A 24646-nucleotide genomic window follows, 5' to 3' on the forward strand; every position below is an offset into this window, starting at 1 on the left:
GTGTGTGTGTGTGTGTGTGTGTGTGTGTGTGTGTGTGTGTGTGTGTGTGTGTGTGTGTGTGTGTGTGTGTGTGTGTGTGTGTGTGTGTGTGTGTGTGTGTGTGTGTGTGTGTGTGTGTGTGTGTGTGTGTGTGTGTGTGGGTGTGTGTGTGTGTGTGTGTGTGTGTGTGTGTGTGTGTGTGTGTGTGTGTGTGTGTGGCATATTGCGGTTTTCTGGTTGTGCTTGTTAATAATTTTGTCTTGTTTTTCCAGGTTACACCATCAACATATATGTAGAGATGTTCCACAGCGAGAAACAATTTGATGAACTGGAGATTTTTGATGGTACACAGAGCTGTCCTTTTCTATTTTGCAACTCACTAGACACACACAGACCATCACATACCCATACATGCATACACACACATATCCACAATATCCACTTTTGAACAGGTGGAGGGTCGTGGTCCATAAACCTGGGATGAAAGTATACAATGTGTTTCAATCAGGATCATGTAAAACAAGTCATCTGGAGGAAGTTAGCGACTGAATGATGCTGTCACCTTCATGTGATGCATGTCTCAGAAACAATAAAACACATTCTCACTACAACATGTTTCATCTGAGCTTCGGCTCATACTATTCTAGGGGAACATTATATGTAAACCTACGATTCCCACCAACAAAAACAGACCACTAAGCAAAACGACATATTATACGTGCATGTGTGTCCATGAGAAATACTAATATATACAGTATACTGTACGCACAGCCGTCCTGAAGTGTCATTCATTTGTTTCTCTAGGATCCTCAGGGCAGAGTCCTCTTCTCGTCGCTCTAAGTGGAAATCACTCATCTCAGCTCAACTTCACATCTAAAACAAACCAGCTCTATCTACGCTGGTCCACTGACCATGCCACAAACAAGAGAGGGTTCAAGATACGATACTCAGGTACATACAATATCTTTCATTTTCTCCATTCTTTATGTCCCTTATATATAGCTGGCCTTGTTATTGTTAATAAAACACCAGTTATGCATATTATGCGTCTGTTTACATGTGTAATTCTCTCTCTGTTCTAAATATTATTTTAGTTTGAATAACAATTACATGTAGATAGGACCGGCAGTTGCTCAGTCAGCAGGGGCTTGGACTGGGAGCCGTAGGGTCGCCGGTTCAAGGCCCCGAACAGACTTAAAGTATGGAGTGTGGACTGTTACTTGGAGAGGTCCCAGTTCACCTCCTGCCCTGCCGTGGTGCCCTTGAGCAAGGCACCGGACAACCCCCCCATCCCCCCTCACTTCCATTGCTCCCCGGGCGCTGTACAATAACTCCTGGTACTAGGAAACACATTTCACTGTGTGTGCTGTGTGCTCTGCATGTGTGACCATTAAAGAGGGTTTCATCCCTCCCAATATTATAGATGTGCATTACTTGCATGTCAGGGAGGAAATCTTGAATGTGAGATCAAGACTAGTGTGTTGCCATCTGAAGAATACTGTCTGCTGGCTGCCCTGCTTTTGTCTATGCTTTCACACATTGTACCCATCCTTCTGTGTGGAAAAAGGTTTGACTAATGTTGGCTGAAGTGATTGGTCTCTCATAGAATTTATAACCAACCCCAGCTTCTTGCTTATGTTGAAAATTAATTGGTGCATCAAGGCTGTAGGTACCTGAGCATTGATCATTGAGAAGACGTTCCTAACTGAGAAACATTATTTTTTAATGCATCAGACTAATTAAGAGCGACAGAGAATTAGGAAATCCACTTTGTTAATTTGCCAATTTGTTTCAGATTGAGTTTATTATATCTATCTGCAGGTGCTTGCCAACATTGTGGCATTCTGATCCTTAGCTTTGTTCGGTTTAGGTTGGCAGGTTTTCAGACGCTCCTTATTCATTGCTTTTAACATTTGAGGAATGTATTGAAGATGACCATCACTTTCGATATTTCTAAATACAATTTACAGTGACACTGACCCTCTTTGGACTTGAGATGAGTGAGTCACAAGGTCTGTCTCATGGCTGTCTGTACTGAAGAGCAGAGTGATATATTTTAGTCTGTGGGTTATATCAGCACAGTGGCTTGAAGTAATAGTGTTTTCTTTTCCCCATGGTGTTGTATTGCCTTGACAACAGCAGCTATACAGAGGACATAAATGTATGGTTGAGACTTTCACTTACAATACACTTTTGATGCTCTCGTATATTGAAGCACACAGTATATATATGGTATACCTAGCTTTAGCTTATAACATGGGTTCTTCTTCAAAGGATTATTTGAGGTGTAAGACCTGGTTTAAGGGTCAATGTAACAATTTAGTTTAGTGTCAGGGAAGTTATTATGTTATCTTTATGAGGGTCCTCAAACATGTCGTGAGTTTGTGTGACTCTGGATCTGTGTGGGCTGTAACATTCACTGCTGCATTTTCGTTAAAGTTTTTCTTTGTTGTTCATGCTTGCTTTAGCTGTGAAATGACCTTGCAGACATTATGCTTAATGGTATCAGGTTTACCCACTGACCTTTCTGAAAACAGCAATAGCTCATCGCTTGTATGCATCTTTCCTGGTGATTCACTATGAATTTCCACTCCTCTCTTTGTGTCTCTCTTTGTGATATGTTTTCTATTGGCTGCCTGAATGTGTGTGGGGGGCACTTGCTAATGCTATGAACAATAATGGCCCTTAGTACATTTTAAGTAGGTATCAGCAATTGTACAGAAGTGCCATCAATAATATTTATCTCAGCATATTTTACCTCTATATGTGAGAACAAAGCTATTATATTTCTTACATAAACATTAAGAGGTCAGCATTACTCAGCTAAAGCTATTTCAAATGGTACCAAAGCCAAACAATATGTTTGTCAGTATCTTAGAGAGACATTGATAGCTATATTACAAATGGATAAAAATGCAGTCACTTTAATTATAAAGATAAGCATTGTGTGTTGACACGTTGTTATTATTATATATGGTATATTATATCAAGGCTAGGGTTACATGTTAGTATATATATGAAACTAGATATGCATTGATGTCGGTTGTACATTAAGCAAACAGGGTTTTCAAATTAAGCTGCCTAACTATCGTAAAATCCTTTGTCCCATTTTATCTGTGAAAGTAATACCATATCTACTTCTTATCCAAAATGTATCAATGAACATCACCATTTATTTTGTGCATGTATTAGGAAGTTGCCACAGAACAAATTAAGCATAATGATGATGAAAACTGAGAATGGTATGGTGTGTATCATTCAATGCAAAGGCAACGAATGATACACACCATGCCATTCTTTGCCTCTGCATCGTCCATTATCCTGCAGCTGACGGACAGTCTCTAATAATTATATTGTTGCGTTTTCCAGTATAGCACTTTTGGAACATTATCAATGTTTTGTTCATAGGAATTTCTCTTATCTCTCTTGCAATTTCCCATACTGCATCTGTATTTAAGTTGTCTTTATTTTTAGTTTTGGAAGTCAAATTCAATGTTTCCCGCAGAATGGAATGAAGTAAATTCTACCCTGACAGTCTCAATAAAATTGTCTTTGCAATTCAGTTTTAACAACATCTGATCCTTTGATATTAAGGCCCTTAGGATCAAATCTTCAGTAGGAGTTCATGTCCCTTTTATTATAATTATAAACATTCAGTAGTTAAGAACTGGAAGACTGGGCCTTCATCCTCGGACTGAATATTCGTGCAACCTCAGAATATTCCTGTTAGAGAGAAGTGGACTGATAAGATATACAATTAATCATGCAGATTAAACACATTTTAGAGCAGATAGAGTGAGCAAAAAGAAGGCCAATATGACTCTTTTGAGGAAAGGGAGGCATAAGATACTTCTTGGAAACAAAAGTTTACAGTAGAATGAAAATGAAAGCTACTCTTTTGTCCTGACGGGGGAAAGTAAATCGTCCAATGTGAAGCTGAAAGGGAAAAGAGCCGGTACAAGGCAGAGCAACGACCACACCGGACAGGGAGGAGCAAGTGGCCCATTGAGGCCTGTTGTGGAGGATGTTTATATTGTACTGATTCTATATTCAGTTCCAGGAAGACAAAAACAATGCATTACTTGAAAAGGTTTCAGAAAAAGTTATTTATTTGAGTCCATTATTGTATAATATAATGCCAGAAGGAATAAAGCTCATATTTGATATGCCTGGTAATAGGAGCATTAGTGCCGTATTGTTTCCAGGCACACCTTTTCTCATTTTAAATACACCCCCACGGAGCTAACCCTCTGTTTTCTCTCCTGCTCATTGTTATCTTCATAGAAAATGAGTTGGATAAGACTGGTTAGTTTCCTGTGAAGTGTGAACACATAACAAATGTTGTTTTTCCAACTGTTCTTCCTCTGTATCTCCAGCTGCCTACTGTAGCATCAATGATCCTCCAGTGAACGGTGGCGTGGTCAACCGAACCAAACTCCGTCCAGGGAGCAGACTTCAGTTTTATTGTAACCGTGGTTACCGCATGATAGGCTCAAGCAATGCCACCTGCAGGCTTCACCCCAATGGGCTTTACCAGTGGGACGTACCAACACCATTTTGTCAAGGTAATATTTTAAACGATTGCTTCAAAAGAGATGACAGCAGTTTGTGAACGATACCATTTCATCACTTCTCTCTTTACGGCAGCTGTCTCATGCGGAATTCCTCAGTCACCCGGCAACGGAAGCTTCCAAGCCAACCAGTACACCGTTGGTAGCCAGGTCACTTACCAGTGTAACCATGGTTTCCACCTTGACCCAGGTGCTCAAATGACTGCAGAGTGTTTGGAGGATGGCAGCTGGAGTAATGCTGCCTCAGCCCCCAGATGCCTACGTAAGTTTTATGGGCAGTCAAGACTATGAGATGACAAGAAGAAAAAATATTCTTAACTCAAGGTCATTTAGGACACTTATGGTTATCATTTCTGAGCTTTTCACCATATTTTGCAGTCTTCCTCTGTGAAAGAGGTGAGAGTGAAGTTTGCTCACTTTTCATGGTGTAACACTTTCTCCATGATATGACAGCTGCTGAGATGCAGTTCAAAGCTCTGTTAAAAGCTTGTTAGTGGATTTTGAGGAAATATACTGCTGTTCCCAAGGTCAATAGTATAATTCCACATTTCATTCAGAAAATGCAAAAGACAGGACAAGGATCGTCAGATTTATTCCTTTTTTCTTTTTAAATTATTTTGTTGAGAGATGCTAAGAGTATTTCACATAACACCCTGTTTCTTAAATACATGACAATCAAATGGGAGTCGATACAGTAGCTTGTAGTTGAGGACATAAATGAAAACCTAATTGAATGTTTTATGTAATAGTAATTTGACTACATTTTATTTTCCAGCGGTCCACTGCCCCAGCACTGAGGGCACCTTGTCAGATCACATGACCTCCCGCCTGCTCTCTGGTAGGTCGGCAGAGTTTGGGTCTATGGTGATGCTGGAGTGCTCCACAGGGTACTATTTGGGAGTGGGTCATCGGACTCTTCGCTGCCTTGCCAATGGGACCTGGGAGGGGTCAGACGACCTAGCTACATGCAAGAGTAAGTATTTAAAAAAACACAAACAACATCGTGACTATCCTGTGCAAATTAAATCTCAAATGCTGCTGTCAAAGCATCTAACCCCGTCCCCTCTGAACAAGATAATAAAACTTCACTATGATATTAGTTTTGTGCGTCTGTTCACCTCCCATGGCAACTCGATGACAAATAACTTTATTTATGAGTCAACTCAGACTTCGAGCCTAGAATTGTATTATAAGAGATACTGTACCCTTTAAACTGGGTTGATACACACATATAAGTGCTTCAACGTTATTGGTACTATACTGTATAGTGCACAGATCATTTTTTACTATTTATGTTTCGTAAGTTATTAAAGTAAACACCCTTTCATAGATGGAGAAGAAAAGGCACATGAACAGAGTGATGAAAAAAAGGAACCTCATCTCTCTTACACACACACACACATACACACACACACACACACACACACACACACACACACACACACACACACACACAAACCATATATACTGTAGACACATATAGACACACCTGCATGAGCGGGCATCACATTCGCTATCAAAACAATAAAACCACAATGCAGTTGCTTCCAGAGTCTGTTTTGAACGAGTCATCAATACAGCTTGCCCACCATTGTAAAAGCAAAACGTAAAGGAAAAGAGAAAGTCAAAGAGATTGATGATTCTTTGTGCATGAAAAACACGTGTTTGAGCAAAAGCATGGAAATGTATTAAAATGGCCGCCGATGGTCTCGGATTGATTGCAAGACAGAGTTACTTTCTGTCTGTGTCTTTTTTTTAAAGAGTTACCAGGGGCATCTTTACTGCACATTGTCTTGGGACTGTGATAACTATTTTAATCAGAATGCTATTTCTGGGCAATAGTGGAAGATTGGCTTTTCAAATTGAGTGTTATTATGAAATGTGCCTTTGCTGCTTCTTTCATAAAGGGAAGGGGTGATAGCGCATTGTGACTTTGTAAACGTTCCAATAGGCACCAGAATTTCTTAGCATTGCATAATATATTACGTGCCAATGAAAGGGTGAAATGGGTACAGTTGAAAAGTTTAAAACATGATTACAAATTGAAACCCATCTTACATTAGACCAATGTTTTTGTTAAATGTATTTTTGCTACATTCTAAATATATTTCTTAATTGTTCTAGTTGACCTACCTAACACTGCTGCAGCTCTGAGGGATTTGGCAATGTAACAGAAGTGTCTTTACTTTAAGTTGGCCAGTGGTTTGGAAACAGTGTCACTCAGGATATTAAGGAAGAAAAGGTCTTAAATCTTCTGACCTAAATCTAATTCAGCCTGGTATAGTTCCCAAAACTCAATTGATTCTGTTCTAATCCAGGATGGTTTATAGTGTCATCTTACTTACAGTAACATCCTCCAATTCATATACAGGTTTTTGAAATTAAAGATAATAAAACCGTACCCGTTGCTGCTTAATGTGATGTTATATATCATTTCCATTGTCTTTTTGTAACTATGTGATCCTATTTATTCCATTGTTTAGTCATCTCTTGTGGAGAGCTTCCCACTCCACCCTTTGGGACCAAACTGGGGACGCTGACTACATTTGGAGCAACTGCAATCTTTATGTGTAACCATGGTTACACGCTGGTGGGGTCACATGTTAGGGAGTGCGGTGCTAACGGGCTGTGGAGCGGAGCAGAGACCAGGTGTCTAGGTAAGGTCCATTAAATGTGATGGCATGTAAATCGTGTTGTGTCTGTCCAAAACCACTTTAGCTTTTTTATATTGTTAACATTTCTGTACAGAATCAGGTTAGTGCATAGTATCAACAGTCACACTGACTGTATTATCAATATTACAGTATATAATATAGCACGCAAGAGCAAAACAGTTCATATGATATTCCAATTTAAAGGCCCATTTGTGCGAAAAAGAAAAGAAAAAGGCATTTAATGTATATTTTTCTGCCATAACCTGTGTCAAGGATATTTGTAAAACCTTAGCCTCTAATGGAAATGCATGAACATACAAATTGTACAGGTAAGCTTTATTAATTTATGGGATTGCTACAGGTGTTTAGGTAAGGGCTATGGAAATGAGACCAGCAGAAAGGAAGACAAACTACGCACATGCCTCAGTAACTCAAATGATCTAGTACTGAGGCATTTTATTACTTAATACATTAAGGGCTTAATATAGACCTTCAGAATGCACTGACCAGAGATGATTAATAAATGTTACATACACACTCTGGTTCAGGATTCAGCCTCGAGGTTACGCCCGAATAATAAGTCTCATGCGGGATGCACAGTTTATGTGATGAACGTATAAATCAAACCACCGTCACATTCAAATCTCAGATTCTGATGCTAGCATGGGCAGCAAAATATACCTAAGAGTTGATGAAAGAAGAGTTCAAAATTGATTTAATCAAAAGTTAATCACCTCTACAAATATGGGTTTAAGTGGCCAAATGTGTTTACCACAGGCTGTGCATTGCTGCTTTCTGCAGGTCTCATGCTGACATAATACAATCACAAATGTTATTTCATTAAAAGCTGTTGTAATTGATTGAAGAAAAATGTCGGGAAAAAACACTTGCTGCTCACAATTTGGAAAAGCCATGACTTGCAGTGAGTAACATGCAGGCTTTTTTACATATTCATCTTTGTATTCAGGAGGCAAAAATATTAATGACAAAACAAATCACTATTTGCTTCAGAAGAACCTTTCAAATAATGACACGTCTATATAGTATTGGTTTGATCAAATCAGACATCTTGGATAATGATTTTCCTTATATGTGTGTTTTTTTTTTAAAGTAGTAGAAACATTTGCATTACATCAACAGTAGTCTACAAAGAGCTTTGCAAAATATTGAATCGTATAGCTGTTTTCACAGCATTAATTAAAGTCTGAGAAATGTCATATGTGCAAAGCAATTGGGAAAGAAAAAAGACTATTAAAAGCTAAATACATGAAAAGGTACTGGGACACAGTCCTGACTCCATGCAGCACAAAAACATGAAGCGAAATACGAGTGATTGATCTCCTAATAGATGAAATGGTACTGAGCAGAATTCAATGATTCCCACACCTAGGCCAATGTTCCAAAGTTTTTCAGAAATCATAAAAGGATGTGGCACTTCAAGGCCTCTTAGGAGAACGCAGTTAAATTGTGTTAATTTGCCAATTTGAAAATGCCTTTAGGGCAGTCGCAGAGCAGTGCTGCCTTCTCACATTGATTTCATAAATGCACTGAGGATGTCAATCACCCGTCATAAAGGGGATTGATGTCTAGTTTAAGTAAAGACAGCTCATATACATTGTTTGACAGACTAACTGTTGCAATAAGTAGTTGAAATGGGCGTCTTAAGGTCGTAACTATGGGAACATTGATCCAGCACTGATGATTTAAAGTCACGGATAGGGAAAGTGACTTAAAGTTGTTTCTCATTATACTGCATTAATCCCTATCATTTCTTCTCCTGCAGCTGGTCACTGTGACTCTCCAGATCCTATAGTCAATGGACACATTAGTGGAGAAGGCTCTAGTTTCCGTGACACTGTGGTGTACCAGTGCATGTTGGGATATCGTCTTATCGGCACATCGGTCAGGATCTGTCAGCAAGACCATCGGTGGTCTGGAACAACTCCCGTCTGCGTCCGTAAGTTCTTTGCGATTCGACAACCATTGTAGTTCATCTGTATTGTATGATGAGTCATTGCTCTTTCAGTTAATGTGAAGAGCTAAAATGCTTTTTTTATATAAAGTAAATCCATTACACACACTAGTCTCAAAAGAAACCACATCTTCTTTGAAAGCCTTTCTGGGGTTTAAATTGTTCCTTGAATGAAAGCCTCTGCAGCATCTATGTGTTCCAAAAAATATGGAATATAACACAATGCTGCAAATAATACTTTTTCCACACCTCAAATTTCTCATCATAATTTCTCATCATACTTCTCTCTGCTCCCTCAGCAATCACTTGTGGTCACCCCGGCAACCCAGGCAACGGGCGAACCAATGGCAGCGAGTTCAACCTCAATGATGTTGTAAACTTCACCTGCAACAGAGGTTACGTCCTGAGTGGAAATGCACGTGCTCAGTGCAGACTCAACGGCCAGTGGAGCAGCCCCCTACCTGTCTGCAAAGGTCACAAACACAGTTATTACCAAAGTTACACACTGACGTACATCCGTGCAAATACTCGAGTGGAATAAGCTCTTGAAATTATAGTGCACACTGCACAGACAACATGTAGTGTTGTATGTTCAGTTGAAATAAATGATTTCGCTTTTTTATCTTGATTTAGATAACATACGTTACTAACAATTCCAACACCTTGGATCCTATCAGTTGAAGAGTAAAATATCATCATAAAATCAGAAACCCATGCATTTTAAATGGTCAGCATGTATTCAGTATTTGTTTTTGCCCTGATTTGCTTCTAGCTCCAGTATGTCAACTGGAACATTTTTGGCCGAATCTTCTGCCAGCTGACTGTAAAATTGAGAACTGAATAATTGTAGCGTGTAAACACACTTAACATTGTGCTGTATTCAGCCACAATCTGTGTGGTGTGTCTCTGAATTGACTAACACATTCATACATGCGCACAAACACAGCTGGGTTCATGTCCAGAGACACGTTCTACTCTGTTAACCATGCATGGTCGTTACACTACAAGCCCCTGAAAACCTCCGGTAGTGTAACGGTTATGATATACTAAAACACACACACACACAGAGCCATGAGAGCAGATCGATTCAACATCGTCGTTCACATGGGTTTTCTATGAGGAGATTCATGCTCGCCTGCTTGCTTTCTCCCTCTCCCTTAATTTTTCAGTCCTATCCCTCTCTCCTGCTCTCTCTCCCTCCCAGCAGCAGCTGTCAATTATAAGAGTGAAACTTTCTTTGTTCCCTTGGGGTGCCAGACACACACACACCCTTATCCATGTCCCCCATGGACTTCAATTTGAGTGAATGTCAGTCTCCCCTGTGACATGTGAAAAATAAAACCTCACTCTTATTGGACTGGCCTCCACCCAGAGAGAGTAGAAGGGACCATAGGAGAGAGTAGAACAAAGAGCTCCAGAAAAAAGAGCGGGACACGACAAAAGAGCAGTTTTTAGAAAAGACCAGAGTAACATAGATAATCTAAATTTGTAACCCTGTGATCCGGGGTTTAGTACCCTAAAAGTACCCAATTGTGTCCTGTTTTCTAATGGCTGCTTTTCAAAGATTAAGCTCCTAACTATTCACAGTCATTTGATTTAGTTGTTCCCCAAATCCCTCCAAATCCAATGTAAGGTGCAATATATTTACTGTCTATAGAATCTAGATCCATTTAAGGACATGTGTGTGTGACATTTATGCACTTCAGTGTCTTCAAAAAAAGATTCACAATGGCACAAAAATATAGCAACCATGCACTACTTTCCGCTAACAACCCCATTATGGACATTGTTGCACTTTCGGGATGAAAAAATGACAGTCATTAACTGTCAAGAATGACGTAAAGTAATGATGATTACGGTACTGTGTGTCCATAATGTTAATCTAATGGTCACTTTAAACTAAATTGTAGACTGCCTAATATACAGAGAGTGGTCATTTCAGCCACAGACAATGTTATCTACGCCCTAATGTTTATTTCATTAAAAAAATGTTGTTTAGGTGTTAGACCTTCTCTTCTCCTCTCTTTACATTACTGTTATATTAGATTTTTCTTAGTACAATCTCTAACCATCAATATGAAGAAAAGTTCACTGAAGTCTACTTAAATAAATAGTTTTATTAGGTTTTAACAGTGTTGCTCTCCTGCAGTGGTCAACTGTTCCGACCCCGGCCACGTGGAGAATGGTGTGCGTCAGTCTGGCCTACGTTACCCAGAAGTCTTCAGCTACGGTGTATCCGTGGCGATCCACTGTAAACGAGGCTTCTACCTCCTGGGCTCCGCCATCCTCACATGCCAGCACGATGGACGGTGGGACCGACCAATCCCTCGCTGCCTAGGTATGGATGGAATAATTATCTTTTCTTGAATTGATATAAACTATGTCAATGCAAGTTTAGGAGACAAATGGGGCATTCATAGGCCTTTAATGAAATGGTTTCTACTATTGAAAAACAGGTTACAACTTTTTGGAACCCTGCAAAAAACAATGTCTGCAAAAGTTTGGCATGCTGAACACAGGTAGACATAGGCAGGTGTTTTTCTATTTATTTTGTCTTTATATTTGTCAGAGAAAGCCATTTGTGAAAGTGAAATGGCTTGGAGAGCTACTGGGAGGAGGATGAGGAGCGAATGAAAAATTGAGAGAATAAGACAGGGTTCAAGGGAGAAAATGGGAGGGAAGTAATCATAAAAAGAGGGCAAGAGTATCAAAGGAAGAAGCTTAAAGGTTTGAGCATCTGTGTGAGTGTGTGTGCGCGTGTGTTGTTCTGTGTCTATGTCCGTGTGAAGAGAAGAGAAAAAAAGGTAAGCATGTGTCTCTTCGGGCAATAGGCATTCTTGTGAGGGAGCTACAATGGCCGATGGAAACATAGAGATTAAACTAGAGAGCGATGGAGAGAGGATGCTGATTCAAAGATGGAGAGAGAAGCACAGGGAGGAGAACAGCAGTGAGGACACAGTACAGAGAGATAGAGACGAGGAAGCAGACAGAGAGGGAGAGAGCAGCAGACACTGGAGGGGTGTCTGTGCATCGAGCATTATATTTGAGAAACAATGTCTTATCGGAAAATTGGGGGATGAGGGCTGATGACTAAGAGACAAGGAGAGGATAGAGTAATACAATTTGGGGGTAAGGGGAGATATCGCAGGACCAGTCATTTGGAAGAAATAGAAAATCAAGAACAGTTTCATATCTGTTTCCCCAAGTAAGATGTGCTCTGTAAATGTCGATTTTCCCCAAATTGAAGGAAAACGAAATAGCAGATTACCGCACTGATGTTCGTTGCTTTGACACTGCGGAATGATTTTTACTTTTTTTCTACAAAGAGGAAAGGGAGAGACACTGTATGTTTTGTTGGCTAAAGTGAATTTAGTTTAAGATAAGTTATTGGTTCTCTCTTAGGCAGTTCAATTAAACTCAATAAAGATAATCTTAAGTGGCATGACTATATTCTTCTGTACGGTTAAGGAAAGGAGTATGGGCACTGCTTAATGATGTGTATATTTACAAGTTTATGCACCCTAACCATTAGGTGCATCATTTTTATGCCTTTTCAAATTTTACAATATAACCGTCCTCGGTTTGATTCCAACCTGGGGACCTTTTTTGCATGTCAAATGTTCCCACTGTAGACACAGGGGTAGACAAACAACCAAGTGTAAACAATTTTTTACATATGAAATAGTTTTTAATCTGAAAAGTTAAAAAAAGTAATTGTAAGAGAAAAGGGTTTCTTTCCAAACTTAAAGGTAGGGTAGGTAAGTTTGAGAAACCGGCTCGAGATACACTTTTTGTTATATCCCATGGAATGCTCTTAACATCCCGATAGCAATGAATATCTTAAGTGCTTTGACAAAAAATCCATAAAAAATGTCATCTGTGGAAGCCGTAATACTGTAAAAAGTACGACCAATCATTTTAGCCGGACCGGCTAAAATAACTGGATGGCCTACCTGCCTGTCAGCCTTCCATCTGTGCACAAACTTATCTCGTGCCCTCATTGGTCATGTGCACGTTCGTGTGTGTTAGAGGAGGGGCTCTGTAAGGAAGTGGCAGATTTTTTCCGGTTGTGTATTTTCAAATTCTAGCGATCTCGAGCCGGTTTCTCCAAAATTACCTACCCCACCTTTAATGAATATGTATGCAGTAAAAAACAAGCGAGATTGTATTGTTGTTGAAGTTTTTCTAGCTTTTTGCTGAGTGTGTACTTTGACACCAACACACACACACGTACACAAAAACAACGCAGACCCAATGTTATTTCCACCCCATCCTTGCTGTCACCCTCTCCCTCTGGCTGTCTCCTGCCAAGACACAGCTGCACCACCTAATGCAGTAGTATCTGGAATCTATACTTGGACCCAGTCTCGCACACACACTCTTAACACTCTCTTTCAATCTCTCTGTCTCTGTAGCTATTTCCTGTGGTGACCCGGGTGTACCCCCCAATGCGGTAATATCTGGGACTCACAGTTGGACGTACGGTTCAGTGCTGCAGTACTCCTGTCTGCCTGCAGGGGTGCTGGTGGGCAACGCTTCTCGTCACTGTCAGGAGGACACCACGTGGAGCGGAGCGCCGCCATACTGCACTGGTAAAGGCACACTGGTCCACTGGCCGGGAGGCACAGTTTTCAGCTGGTGGAAAAGCAAAGCGTAGAAAAGTATTTTACTTTGTCATGCATAATCCTACAGGCTGTCATAAAATGGGAGACATGTTTGATTGTGATTTTATATCTAAAGTGACAATCCAGCAAACACACCCTTCAAAATCAACGGCATCGATATTGGAGAGTTTAGTTTGTGAAAAAATGTAAATGCTCGAAGAAAATAAACAAATATATATCCATCAAGAAAACTAATTGCCAGATTAAGCTCAACAGATATACAAACTACAAAAGAACAACTAAAACTTGCTGCTTTAAAGAAAAATGGTTTTAGTTCAAAAAATGGTTTCAGTTTTCAGATTGTTGTTTCTCCAGCAACAATAGCATGTACTAACAGGCACAGACAAGTAAAATATGAATGACAGACAGGGTCCCTGTGTGACTCAGATTGCCATATACATTTCAGCACACACTTCTTCAACTGGATTGGCCTTTGATGTTAGATCAGTGGGTGTGATGTACTGCATTTATATGATAACAGCAGTAGACTGTCAACGAGGCTACTACCTACTCTAGCCAAAGGTCATTCTTCATGTTGGCCTCACAATAAAATGGCTCTTTGGTCCAAATCTGGGGTGGTAGGCATAAATAATGCATAACAAATGCCTACTACCCCAGTCTTCTACAATGTTATTTGGCTTTGTTGAAGCTTGTCTTGTTTAGTAACTTGTGCTTTGTTATGTTCGGAGGGACTAAACCTGACTAAACTTAAATATTCAGCAGAATTACGACTGTCACTTTTGCCTGCAGCCACCAACATCCCTAAACTGCTCATTCTGCAAACAAACATGTTCATATTTGAGAGTCCCAAACAAAATCCACACAAGTAAACAATGCGGCGGCAATTTATTTAACGCAATCATTTGATCTGTTATGGCGACATTAGGTAACATAATGATGGGAAAACAGGAATGAATCCAACTCTATGGCACACTCTTTCCACCCCAATAAACATTTCCCTAGATCTGCCACTGTTGGCCGAACGAGCATGTGTTAAAGGACAAGACTTTCCCTAATTCTAGACATTAATAACATAACATACCAGAAGAAACATTATCATTTAAAATCCATTCAACCATTCACTGACAAACTGTAGCAAGTTGTTTTTATCTTTGATTATAATTACTAAAACTAGGCTCTCTATGAACATGCTGCCCTTCTTTGTACATTGCTCCACAAAATCATCTCTGTCCCACTTACATAAGACATTCTGTAGGGAGAAATCATTTCAACTATTTTCCACAGCGTTAACTCCAGTAATTTCCCTGCTGGTGTTTGTGACAGATTTCACCATTCTGCTTATGCTAGTAATCTTGAGAAAGTAGTATGTGTCGTTATTATCACTTCATTTAAAAATACAGAGAACAAACATGTATAACTAGTGTAAACTGAGCAATCTACTCTTCTGCAAGTGAGCAGGCTTGAGCTGCATGTGTAACAACAGGCATGGGAATGAGGCGATGAGTCCTGGTTTACTTCCCAGGCTGTAAGTGCTGCTCTGCAGTCGGCTTACACAGATCCCACAACACGAAAACACTACAACTGATCATTTCCAAACTCAGCATCAACTGTCTCAATAGCTGAAATGCAATAAGCTTACTCTGCTCGCCTCAAAAATGAACGCTCAGCAGGGCAGAATCCATTCTGCAGCTGAGGACCTCATTGAGATGCAAGACGCTGCATTTGGAGCTGTACCCTGTTAAACTCTCAAATCCCTACCGGTGGAATTTAAGCTGCTAAAATTGTGACACGCTCAGTGCTTTTAATGCTAGAACAATTTAGTATAGCCTAAATGCAAAGTGCAGTTCTTCAAAGTTTTCCATGTGTGGGTATGTGCATTTAATGTATATGTGTATGTGTCACTTCACGAGTATGTACGACTGAGTAACTTTATGTACTTAATGTCTCTCGCTGCTATAGGTGTAAGTCCAGGAATCTGCGGCGACCCGGGGATGCCTCCCCACGGCGCCCGTCTAGGAGGCGAGGAATTTAAAACCAAGAGCCTGCTGCGTTTCAGCTGCGAGGCGGGATATAATCTGATTGGCTCAGCCGAGAGGACCTGCCTACACAACGGGACTTGGAGCGGCACACAGCCTGTCTGCCAAGGTGGGGAAGCGTGTCAATGTGACATATGTGGCTACATTCAAAATTGACTCTGCAAAAAAATTAAAAAAATATAAAATTAAAGTCTCTAGACACCCTTACTGCAACTCACTCTCCGAGCATCAAACAAATCACCTTTATTTTAATTATTTTAAATACATCATTGCACTTGATTCTGTACTATTGAATGTTAAAGCATTGAGTTTCAGTCTAAATAAATATTTACATTATGGGCTGATATTCCATTTATATTCATCCTTCATTAGTCATGTTTAATATTAAAAAAACTGCTGCCTGTTTCATTCAAGGGACTTGATTTGGCAACATTTGATATGTCTGTTTAGAAAACGTCATATACTTAGATACCAACTAATCCCTGTCTTATTTGACGTTACCTTTGGGTCCCAACCCAGATTCTATAAAACATTGCTATATAAAAATAAACATTGCTGTAAAATTAAGCAGAGCATATTTTGTATGAACCCAGAGTGCATTTGTGGCATATGGACTTAATTATTCAGCATTTTATGGGGAAATAAATCAGCAGAGCTAAGTTAAACAGCTTAATCTTTTCTTAGAGAATCAGGGTACTTGGCATGCTGGTGACAGTAAGTAAATAATCCATTACCAAACATAGCTTAAAGTACATTACATACAGCGGCCGCCGTACATTGTACCCGATGTATCGTGAGCAAAGATTACACATTGCTTATACATGCATGCATTCAGATGGATGACATTCATAAAGAGAGTAGAATAAATATATACAGTTTTATCCGTCCTCTGTCCCTATTTTTTATGAATATCACACACACTTTTAAAATTAAATGGTGATCTAATATGTTGACCAAATTTGCAATTGTCTTTCGAAAGGAAAAGTCCACATATGTAGGAGGTTTATAGCACTAGCAGTTTGTAGAAAAAAGGGGAAAAAAGAGATTTCAGTTCACGAGTGTTCGCATGTTTAGATTGAAGGGTGCCTCTCCTCACTTACTGAACTGGATCTTCCACAGCGCTGTGATAATAAAGTGCGTCCTATACAACAGCAGTTTTCAAAGACACTCTTTAAACCCATGGGAGTTTAGGGGGAAATTAAAGTGGGTCCCCATAGTGCTGTAGGGACACTAGAATACTAAGCTGCCGCCTGTGTTACCTTCCCCATCTCCAACTATGTTAGGATGGATGAGGAAAGCACCGCTGTAATTTAGCTTCATCGCACTCTGATGCAGATTTTAGATTCAGTTAGATAAAGATCAACAGGCAGTAATTTAAGTGGGTAGGGGGAGGAAGAGTGACTCATATGTTTCAGTGTGCTCTTCTGCATTACTGTAGGTGACCTAAACACCAGCAGTTTGCTAAATATAGTAAGTACTGTGTGTACTGTGAAGCATGAAGACCGCACTGACTTAGATGAGAGAAATCAGTAGTCACTGAATTAACATTAACAAATATATTTGGCATCTTTAGTTTAAACCTTTTTAGGGGAACCAACAATTCATGGTTTTATTGTCATTAATCTTATGATTTTTTTCTAGATTAAGCATTTGGTCCATAAAATGTCTGAAAATTCTATTCTTGAATGTCTTGTAATGTCAGTATAAAACCCAAATATATGCTTTTTAATTTAATATCAATGTAATAAGAGCAAGAAATATGAATTTTTTAGGGTAAAAACAGACTCTTCGAAGTTGATCAAAAACAGTTGACAATTATTTCTATGTGGACTAAATTATTTTTGTAGTTTTAAAATTGCAAAAATGTAGCCCTCTGGCCTTACCTTAGAGGTGTGTATCTCTCTTTGTGTGTGCGCCAAGGTCTGTGTTTGTGTACCTAATTATTGATGTCTGCCTACAGCTGTTTTTCATTAAGCTAATAGTGGTTAAAAGCTGATTCAGAAAGGATGAAACATCTATCACTGAGACACAAACACAAAGAAATCCATACACACACACGTATACAGACCGTTACTCACAGTATGGATACGGATTACACTGCCGTAGATGTACATTATGTGCACCACCTACACACTCCATGGCACACACACTTGGACAGAGCTTTTAAGGGCTCTAACTAATGAATCCCGTCAATAGGTGTTTGATTGTTAAGCCGCTGTCAGTTGTCATGATCTTATTAGTGAAATGTGCTTTGGTTGGTTGCGTATCCCTGTCTCTGCTGTTAATGTGCTGTGCCAGCAAACTAAAGATCGATGAATCACTATTTTGGACAAGAGACTCCATAGCCATGTGCATTCTTGTGTCCTTCAAGACAGATTTGTCTTTCAATCCACCAGATTTCAAAAACAAAGAAAGCTAAGGGTGGATTAAGACCCCAGCATTTGGCACAGATACAAACCAAGGACTACGGAACAACTCAGCACAAAAAACTATCATTGTACATAAATGTATAAATAGCTACTTTATTTAGTAGGAGTCACCCCCCCAAAAATACAGTTATTTTAGAATGACCTAAAGCTGCTCTTTTTTATTTGAACAGCATTAACTGAAATATTCACATTATTTAGTTTTTCACCAAACTGTTTAGTTTTGCAACAGACTGTTCACTGTAAATAATATCAAAAACTATGAGGGAACCATCATTGTCTCTGCAAATAGTCAGGGTCCATCTGCTGATGTAGATGGACCATGTCTTTTGGCTGCTGTTAGGCCAGCAATCAATACAGGTATTTGTTTTTTCTACAGTAACGGCCCGTCCACACAGCGGCTTGCGTTAAAGCTTCAACGCTTCAGCCCATTCACTTTGAATGGGGTGACGTCACGCTTCGCCGAACTGCATTGTGGGAGCGAAGCGTAGCTTTGCTCGCGTTGCTCGCTGCAAAAGTTGGGAAATGTTCAACTTTTGAAGCTTCGACGGAAGCGTCAGCCAATCTAATCATATGCCAGTACAAGCTCTAGCCAATCAAACCGCTGCTTGCGAGCTCCCCATTGAAATCAGGACAGCAGAAAGCCTACACATCTTCCGGCGCAGACTGAAAACTCATCTCTTTCGACTCCACTTCGAGCGATAGAATTACTAACAAAGAAGTTCTAACAAAGCACTCATATACTAATAAAGGACTGGCTTATCTAAAGCCAGTTGAGTAGCACTTGAAATGTTTTGGCTCTATGAAACCTGATGTACTTATATGATTCTGTTTTCTTCAAGTTTGTATCTTCCTGGTCGAATGCACTTATTGTAAGTCGCTTTGGATAAAAGCGTCAGCTAAATGCAATGTAATGTAATGTAATGTAATTGTGTGTCCGGGGCGGGAGATTCAGGTGATTGGTTGTTGGTCTAGCTTCAGACATGCCCGCCGGCAAGCGATAACGCACGCCGCTGTGTGGACGGGCCGTAAGTGTCAATTTCAATAAAGAATCCTCATTCAACAATGTAATCAATAGAAACATGGTACAGATTATTACTGTACCTCTGATCGACATGAAAGACCATTTCTGGACCATCCCATACTATTTTCAAAAATGCCAGGAACTCCCTGGGGGGGTGTGTAGATGTATTACCAGCCTCCTGCCAGTCTCTAGCACACAACTGGAATGCTGTACAGCTGCCATTCAGAGCTGGGAATCAATCCAACACCCTTTAGTTATTAATCAGCCTCACTGCCTCAAAGACATATTTTATGTTATTTCCAGCTGACTCCAGTGCTACGCTCATTATTGCAGCCTACAGCTGATCCTTGAGTGACAGTGAGACAGCATTGCTCACACTGATATCATCACTATGATTAATCCCCGCTGTTTAATATTTCCTCAATTCTCAGCTGTATCCTGTGGTAACCCTGGCACTCCAGCACACGGCAGAATAGTCGTAAATGATGGCGTCACCTTCGGCAGCTCGGTAGCTTATGCATGCTGGGATGGCTTCAAAACATCAGGTCTGACCAACAGACACTGCACAACCAATGGGACATGGACAGGACAACCCCCAGACTGCGCAGGTAGGATAGATATAATATCATTGCTTCTACTGTTACTATGTGTGTTGTTATTATCAGTGGTTACAGCAGCCGGTGCAGTCAATATTACAAAATATGTTTATTACTATGATACAGTCAATTAGCATCAGTATTGGTTATCGATCAAATGTAACAACAGTTTTTTTATTTATTAAAGTACTGTATTTAAGTACCATTTTGCGCTCAAACTCCTGCTAGTTTATACTTTAACTTGTCTCAATTATAGAGGGAAATATTGTACTCTATTGCACTGCATTTATCTTACGTTTAGTTACTTTTCACATCACAAACACGTATTAACTTATATGATAATATGCAGTTATATACAACCAACTGCCTAAATTGCCCCTATATTGCCGAACTTGTTGTGACAAAACTGAATGATATGACATTCTACCATAACATAACAATTTTAAGAATCTGAGTATGTAAAATTGTAAGATTTTTGCTATCTTTTTTTATACTTAAGTAACATTTTGAGTATAGGACCATTACTTAAGTGAGTACTTCTTCCACCTCTGGTGTTGGTGCATCAATAGTGGTGTTTTAGTAAAGGATCCAAGGGTAGTATACATTTTGCATGGACTGTGCAGCCCGCTGCTGTGCAGGTACAGGCCTGTACATTTGTAATATTATTGTGTCTGAGATTTCAGCTTCTAAAGTTAAACAGAGCCAGACAGAAGCTTGGGGAAAAGAAGGTGGGAGGTGGATGAAAACATGCTGGTACGTGCTTCAGGAAAGTTTTTTTTTAAAAGGCAAGATGTAAGACAGATGAGTAGGAGGTCGAAGTTAAGGGGCAGGCGAGTAAAAACAATGTTTTTCTGGGCTGTTGTGAAATCAAGGTTAGTTGTAGTTGTAAAAAAATGTTACAGCCCGTGTGCACCACTGCAGGATTACATCTAACATAACCTGATTTATGACATGTCCTGTCACTTTTCTCTCCCTTCCTTTAGTGATCAGTTGCGGAGATCCTGGCCCAGTAGCCAATGGCATCTATATAGGAAGTGATTTTAGTTTCAACCACACAGTGACGTATCGCTGTAACCCCGGTCACCTGATGGAGCCGCCTGCTCGCAGCGTCCTGCGCTGCAGCAAGGAGGGAACCTGGAACCAGACCAAACCCAGCTGCAGAGGTGAGGACACTCTAAATAACTCCTTCACAAGAAATGATGGACAATGCAAGATTTGAGTTTAGGATGGATCCACAGGTCCAGTAGCATGTCTGGAAACACTGTGTCTGCCAAATTTGTTTGATTTATATTAGCCATAATTAGTTTTTGTTTGTTTTTAACATAAACGCATTATGTATTCAGTAGTGTTCACCTTTATTTAATTAAATTATGTTATATGTTGTTGTTTTTATAATAAATGTTTTTTAATAAGTCAAACTAAAAGGTGCGTACACAATGTATAATCAAAATAAATAATGCACTTTTTAAACCCAAATGCTATATACTGTACAGACTACAAACAACTGCCTTACATTTGGTTTTTTAAATAGTTATGTACTGAGAGACATTTTGCAATTACATTTCTTTTTTAAAACATGATATTTTATTTGCACATGTATTTTTAAAGAGTAATTACGTTTATTTCAATAACAACAAAACTATATTGTACTGTAAAAACGTAAGTATATAGCATGAGCAAGAATTTCATACCAACAACAAATCATAATTTGGATAGTCATTGTTCGTATATTGTCATATTAATGTATCATTGATTCACTTTGAAAAAATCTCATTGTAACGGCAAAGTTCTAATAGTTAAAAACAATAAAGTAAAGCAATGGCAGTTGTTGTTACAAAGCTGTGCAACTGGAGCAAATAAAGCTCCACAAAAACAAGTGACAATTTGAATGGGAGCTGGCATACTAGAATGAGAGACTGACTTTCAACATAGAAAGAGGCCAAGAGAAGATTTACATTGCTGCTTAAAATAAAACCGTGGTGAATTAGGGTTTATTCCCTAAATCACTTCTTTTTATCACCAACACAAAAGGAAGGGTGTCCGTGGGGTCTTAAAAAGTATTAAAAGTTGATAAATCAATTTAGCGAAAATGAAGGCTATTAAAAAGTATTAAACGGCATTTTCCAAGGTATTACATTTTGTAGCTTGTTTTCAATAAGTATCTAAATTGTCCAAAGAGGTTGTATTCTACAGTTTGCCTGAATGTAATCATTGCGTAGGAGTGTAGTGTGATTCTGTGTAGTTTATTTATGGCATCCCGTTGGATTTGACGTCATCTGAACAGGACATCACACGCTCACTGCTTGATAGCGCGCGAAGGTCCGTTTACGCCGGTTGTTAAACAACATCGTTATGGGGAAATGCAAGTCTGCGTCCAAATGGTTGGAAGATAAGGAGGAAGGACAATCAATACTGTATATAGTCAATGTGAGGTAAAGTGTGTCGCCAATGTAACCGGTTAAAACTCCAAATGGCGATGAGGTCTTAAAATGTATGGAAAGGGTCTTAAAAAAGGTCTTAAAAGGAATTCCATTTGACTTCAGGATTCCTGCATATACCCTGAAAGGGGAAAATAAACCAGAACGCATTGAAATCAAATGAATCCAAGTTTTCCAACAGCCCATATTAGCAGTTCAGACTATGAGGCTCAACAACAGGAACGGGGATGGTTTCCTGAGATCCTCCCTGCCGTTTCTTCCCACAAACAGAAAATCTCCTGCTGGCTCTTGCAGTTGCAGAAGCTTTGAACTGAGAGGAAAAAATGTAGAAAGCCGTCAGAGTGGCTACTGAGGAGGAACCAGAGAGTGATGCAGAGAGGGGGGGAAACAGCAGAAGTGAAAGATACTGTAGGTGATAGAAAATGAGACTTAGGCTGCAGGTCTAAAGGGAAGAAAAAGAAGGGAGATGAAAAACGGGAAACAGTGGAGATACAACTGATGCAAGTCCTCATCTCTTTCTGTATCTTTTGTCTTGTTTTCCCCTTGTCTCTTTGCATCTCACTTTTCTCCTCCTCTTCACGTTCTTCTTATGCTCACATGTTTCTGTTCAGCTTCCCCATTTTCCTCCCCTATGGTTTCTCCTACTTCAAACAATCCATAAGTCTTCATTTGATCCTATTTTGGAACAGCAGCTTCCTCCTACACAGACACACCAGCACACACTGAAACATATTGAATGAAGAAGTTGTAAGCTATAAAGGTGTAGCTCGACAGGCAGAATAAATCAAGTGAGCCAGGAGGAGAGATTTAGAATGGGAAGTAATGAGGATGAGAACAAGGGGGGGAAAGACAGAAAGTATCAAGGGAGGAGAGAAGGGGGGGACGAATTGAGGGAATGAAGAGGTGTAGTGGAACAAACATCAACAAATAGAGGAGATACAAAAAACACACAAAGATAGAGTAATGCAGAGATTAAGAAACACAGAAAATGTGAAGTGGCTTAAGAGATTTTTAAGAGCGGAATGAAGAGAGGAAATGAGAGTATGTGATGAGCCATCAGTGCAGCTACAAGGAGAAATAGACAGAGAAGTGAGTGAGAGAGGAAGCAAGTGATGGGAGAAACAAAGAGAAGCTAATCAATACCTGCCCCAAACCTGTAAACACACAGTGAGAAAAGGGATTAAGCCCATAAAATGTGTTGGCTGGCTGAGTGGAGCCAAGAACGATATATACCTGGGAGACGAAGGGAGGGAGAGGCATTAATGGAGGGAGTAGACCAAGAGAGCAATGGAAGAGGATATAAAAAGGATTGGAGCTGAGACAGAGACGAGTAAGAAAGGAGAAGAGAGGGGCTTGAGGAAGACATTGAGAACAAGTGGGAAGTCAGAGGAAGTAAGGAGATCAAAGTGTAAGAAAGAACAGAATATGGAGATGTGAGTGGGAAAGAAGAAGTGGTGAGGAAAAGGGAAGGGGTGAATGATCACAGTGACGTAGGTGTGTAAGACAGCCGGGGGAAAAGTCATGTGAAGCAAACCCAGTCCATTCACAACAAAGAGCCCTGTGATTGCAGTTCTTAGGGCATCAGAGCCCTGCAGACTGTTCTGTTCGATCCCTAACTACAGATTTGTTTTTAGAAAACACATTTAATTATTCATTGGAATCCCCATTAGCTAATGGCCAGCCACCAGCAATTTTTCCTGGAGTCACACGACGGAAAGTGATGAACTGCATGCAGGATTTGTCAGTGTTTTGTGTGCAGGTGTCAAGATGTTTTTAATGGGACTAACACTTAGTAGATTGGAGAAAAACATTTTTGAGTCTGGGAGGATGACTGAGGGGAGATACGAGCTTCTCCGGGACACTGGTGACGTACAAAAACCAGAATAAGTCAACTGATTAGTTTGCTGGGAGCTTCCAGCAGTTGCCTAGAAACTGCAATGTTACAAACAAAAGATATTTTTTGTAGTTCAAAACAATTTTGTTAATTGCACTGCTGAATCCAAAAGACTGGTCATTATGCAACGAAGAAGCAGAAAAGGGACTGAAAAACACTAAATAGGGAGGGAGGGAGAAAAACCAAATAAGATATAGTCAAACACTGAGGGAACAGAAGATGTCCATATTGGGGTGAATAAGTTAATATTTCTGCTTAAGCTATAAAGGTTATATCACTGCATTTTATCCATACTCTATTAATGTCAGTCTGTGCTGATTGCTGCCTCTACTGGATATACAGCGTGTATGGATCTGTTTGCAGTTGTGTCGGTCTGCCTCTCAGTTTGCATGCTTGTTTGCACTGTACTGTATATCATCGGAGCAGAGTGA

General features: G+C 39.8%; 1 protein-coding gene across 1 annotated transcript in view; it reads left to right on the forward strand.

Annotated features, from left to right (window-relative positions):
• LOC117471385 (CUB and sushi domain-containing protein 1-like) overlaps positions 1-24646 on the forward strand; it is a 385022-nt gene that overhangs the window by 339867 nt on the left and 20509 nt on the right. Inside the window, exons 50-62 of the mRNA XM_034116353.1 lie at positions 252-323; positions 784-930; positions 4356-4544; positions 4627-4812; positions 5326-5523; positions 7034-7207; positions 8988-9161; positions 9476-9649; positions 11326-11514; positions 13592-13768; positions 15761-15946; positions 19719-19895; positions 20867-21046. Of these exons, the coding sequence (XP_033972244.1) occupies positions 252-323; positions 784-930; positions 4356-4544; positions 4627-4812; positions 5326-5523; positions 7034-7207; positions 8988-9161; positions 9476-9649; positions 11326-11514; positions 13592-13768; positions 15761-15946; positions 19719-19895; positions 20867-21046 (2223 nt within the window). The remainder of the gene's footprint in view (positions 1-251; positions 324-783; positions 931-4355; positions 4545-4626; positions 4813-5325; positions 5524-7033; positions 7208-8987; positions 9162-9475; positions 9650-11325; positions 11515-13591; positions 13769-15760; positions 15947-19718; positions 19896-20866; positions 21047-24646) is intronic.

This window comes from Trematomus bernacchii, unplaced genomic scaffold (assembly GCF_902827165.1).
Source record: "Trematomus bernacchii unplaced genomic scaffold, fTreBer1.1, whole genome shotgun sequence".
Lineage (NCBI taxonomy): Eukaryota > Metazoa > Chordata > Actinopteri > Perciformes > Nototheniidae > Trematomus > Trematomus bernacchii.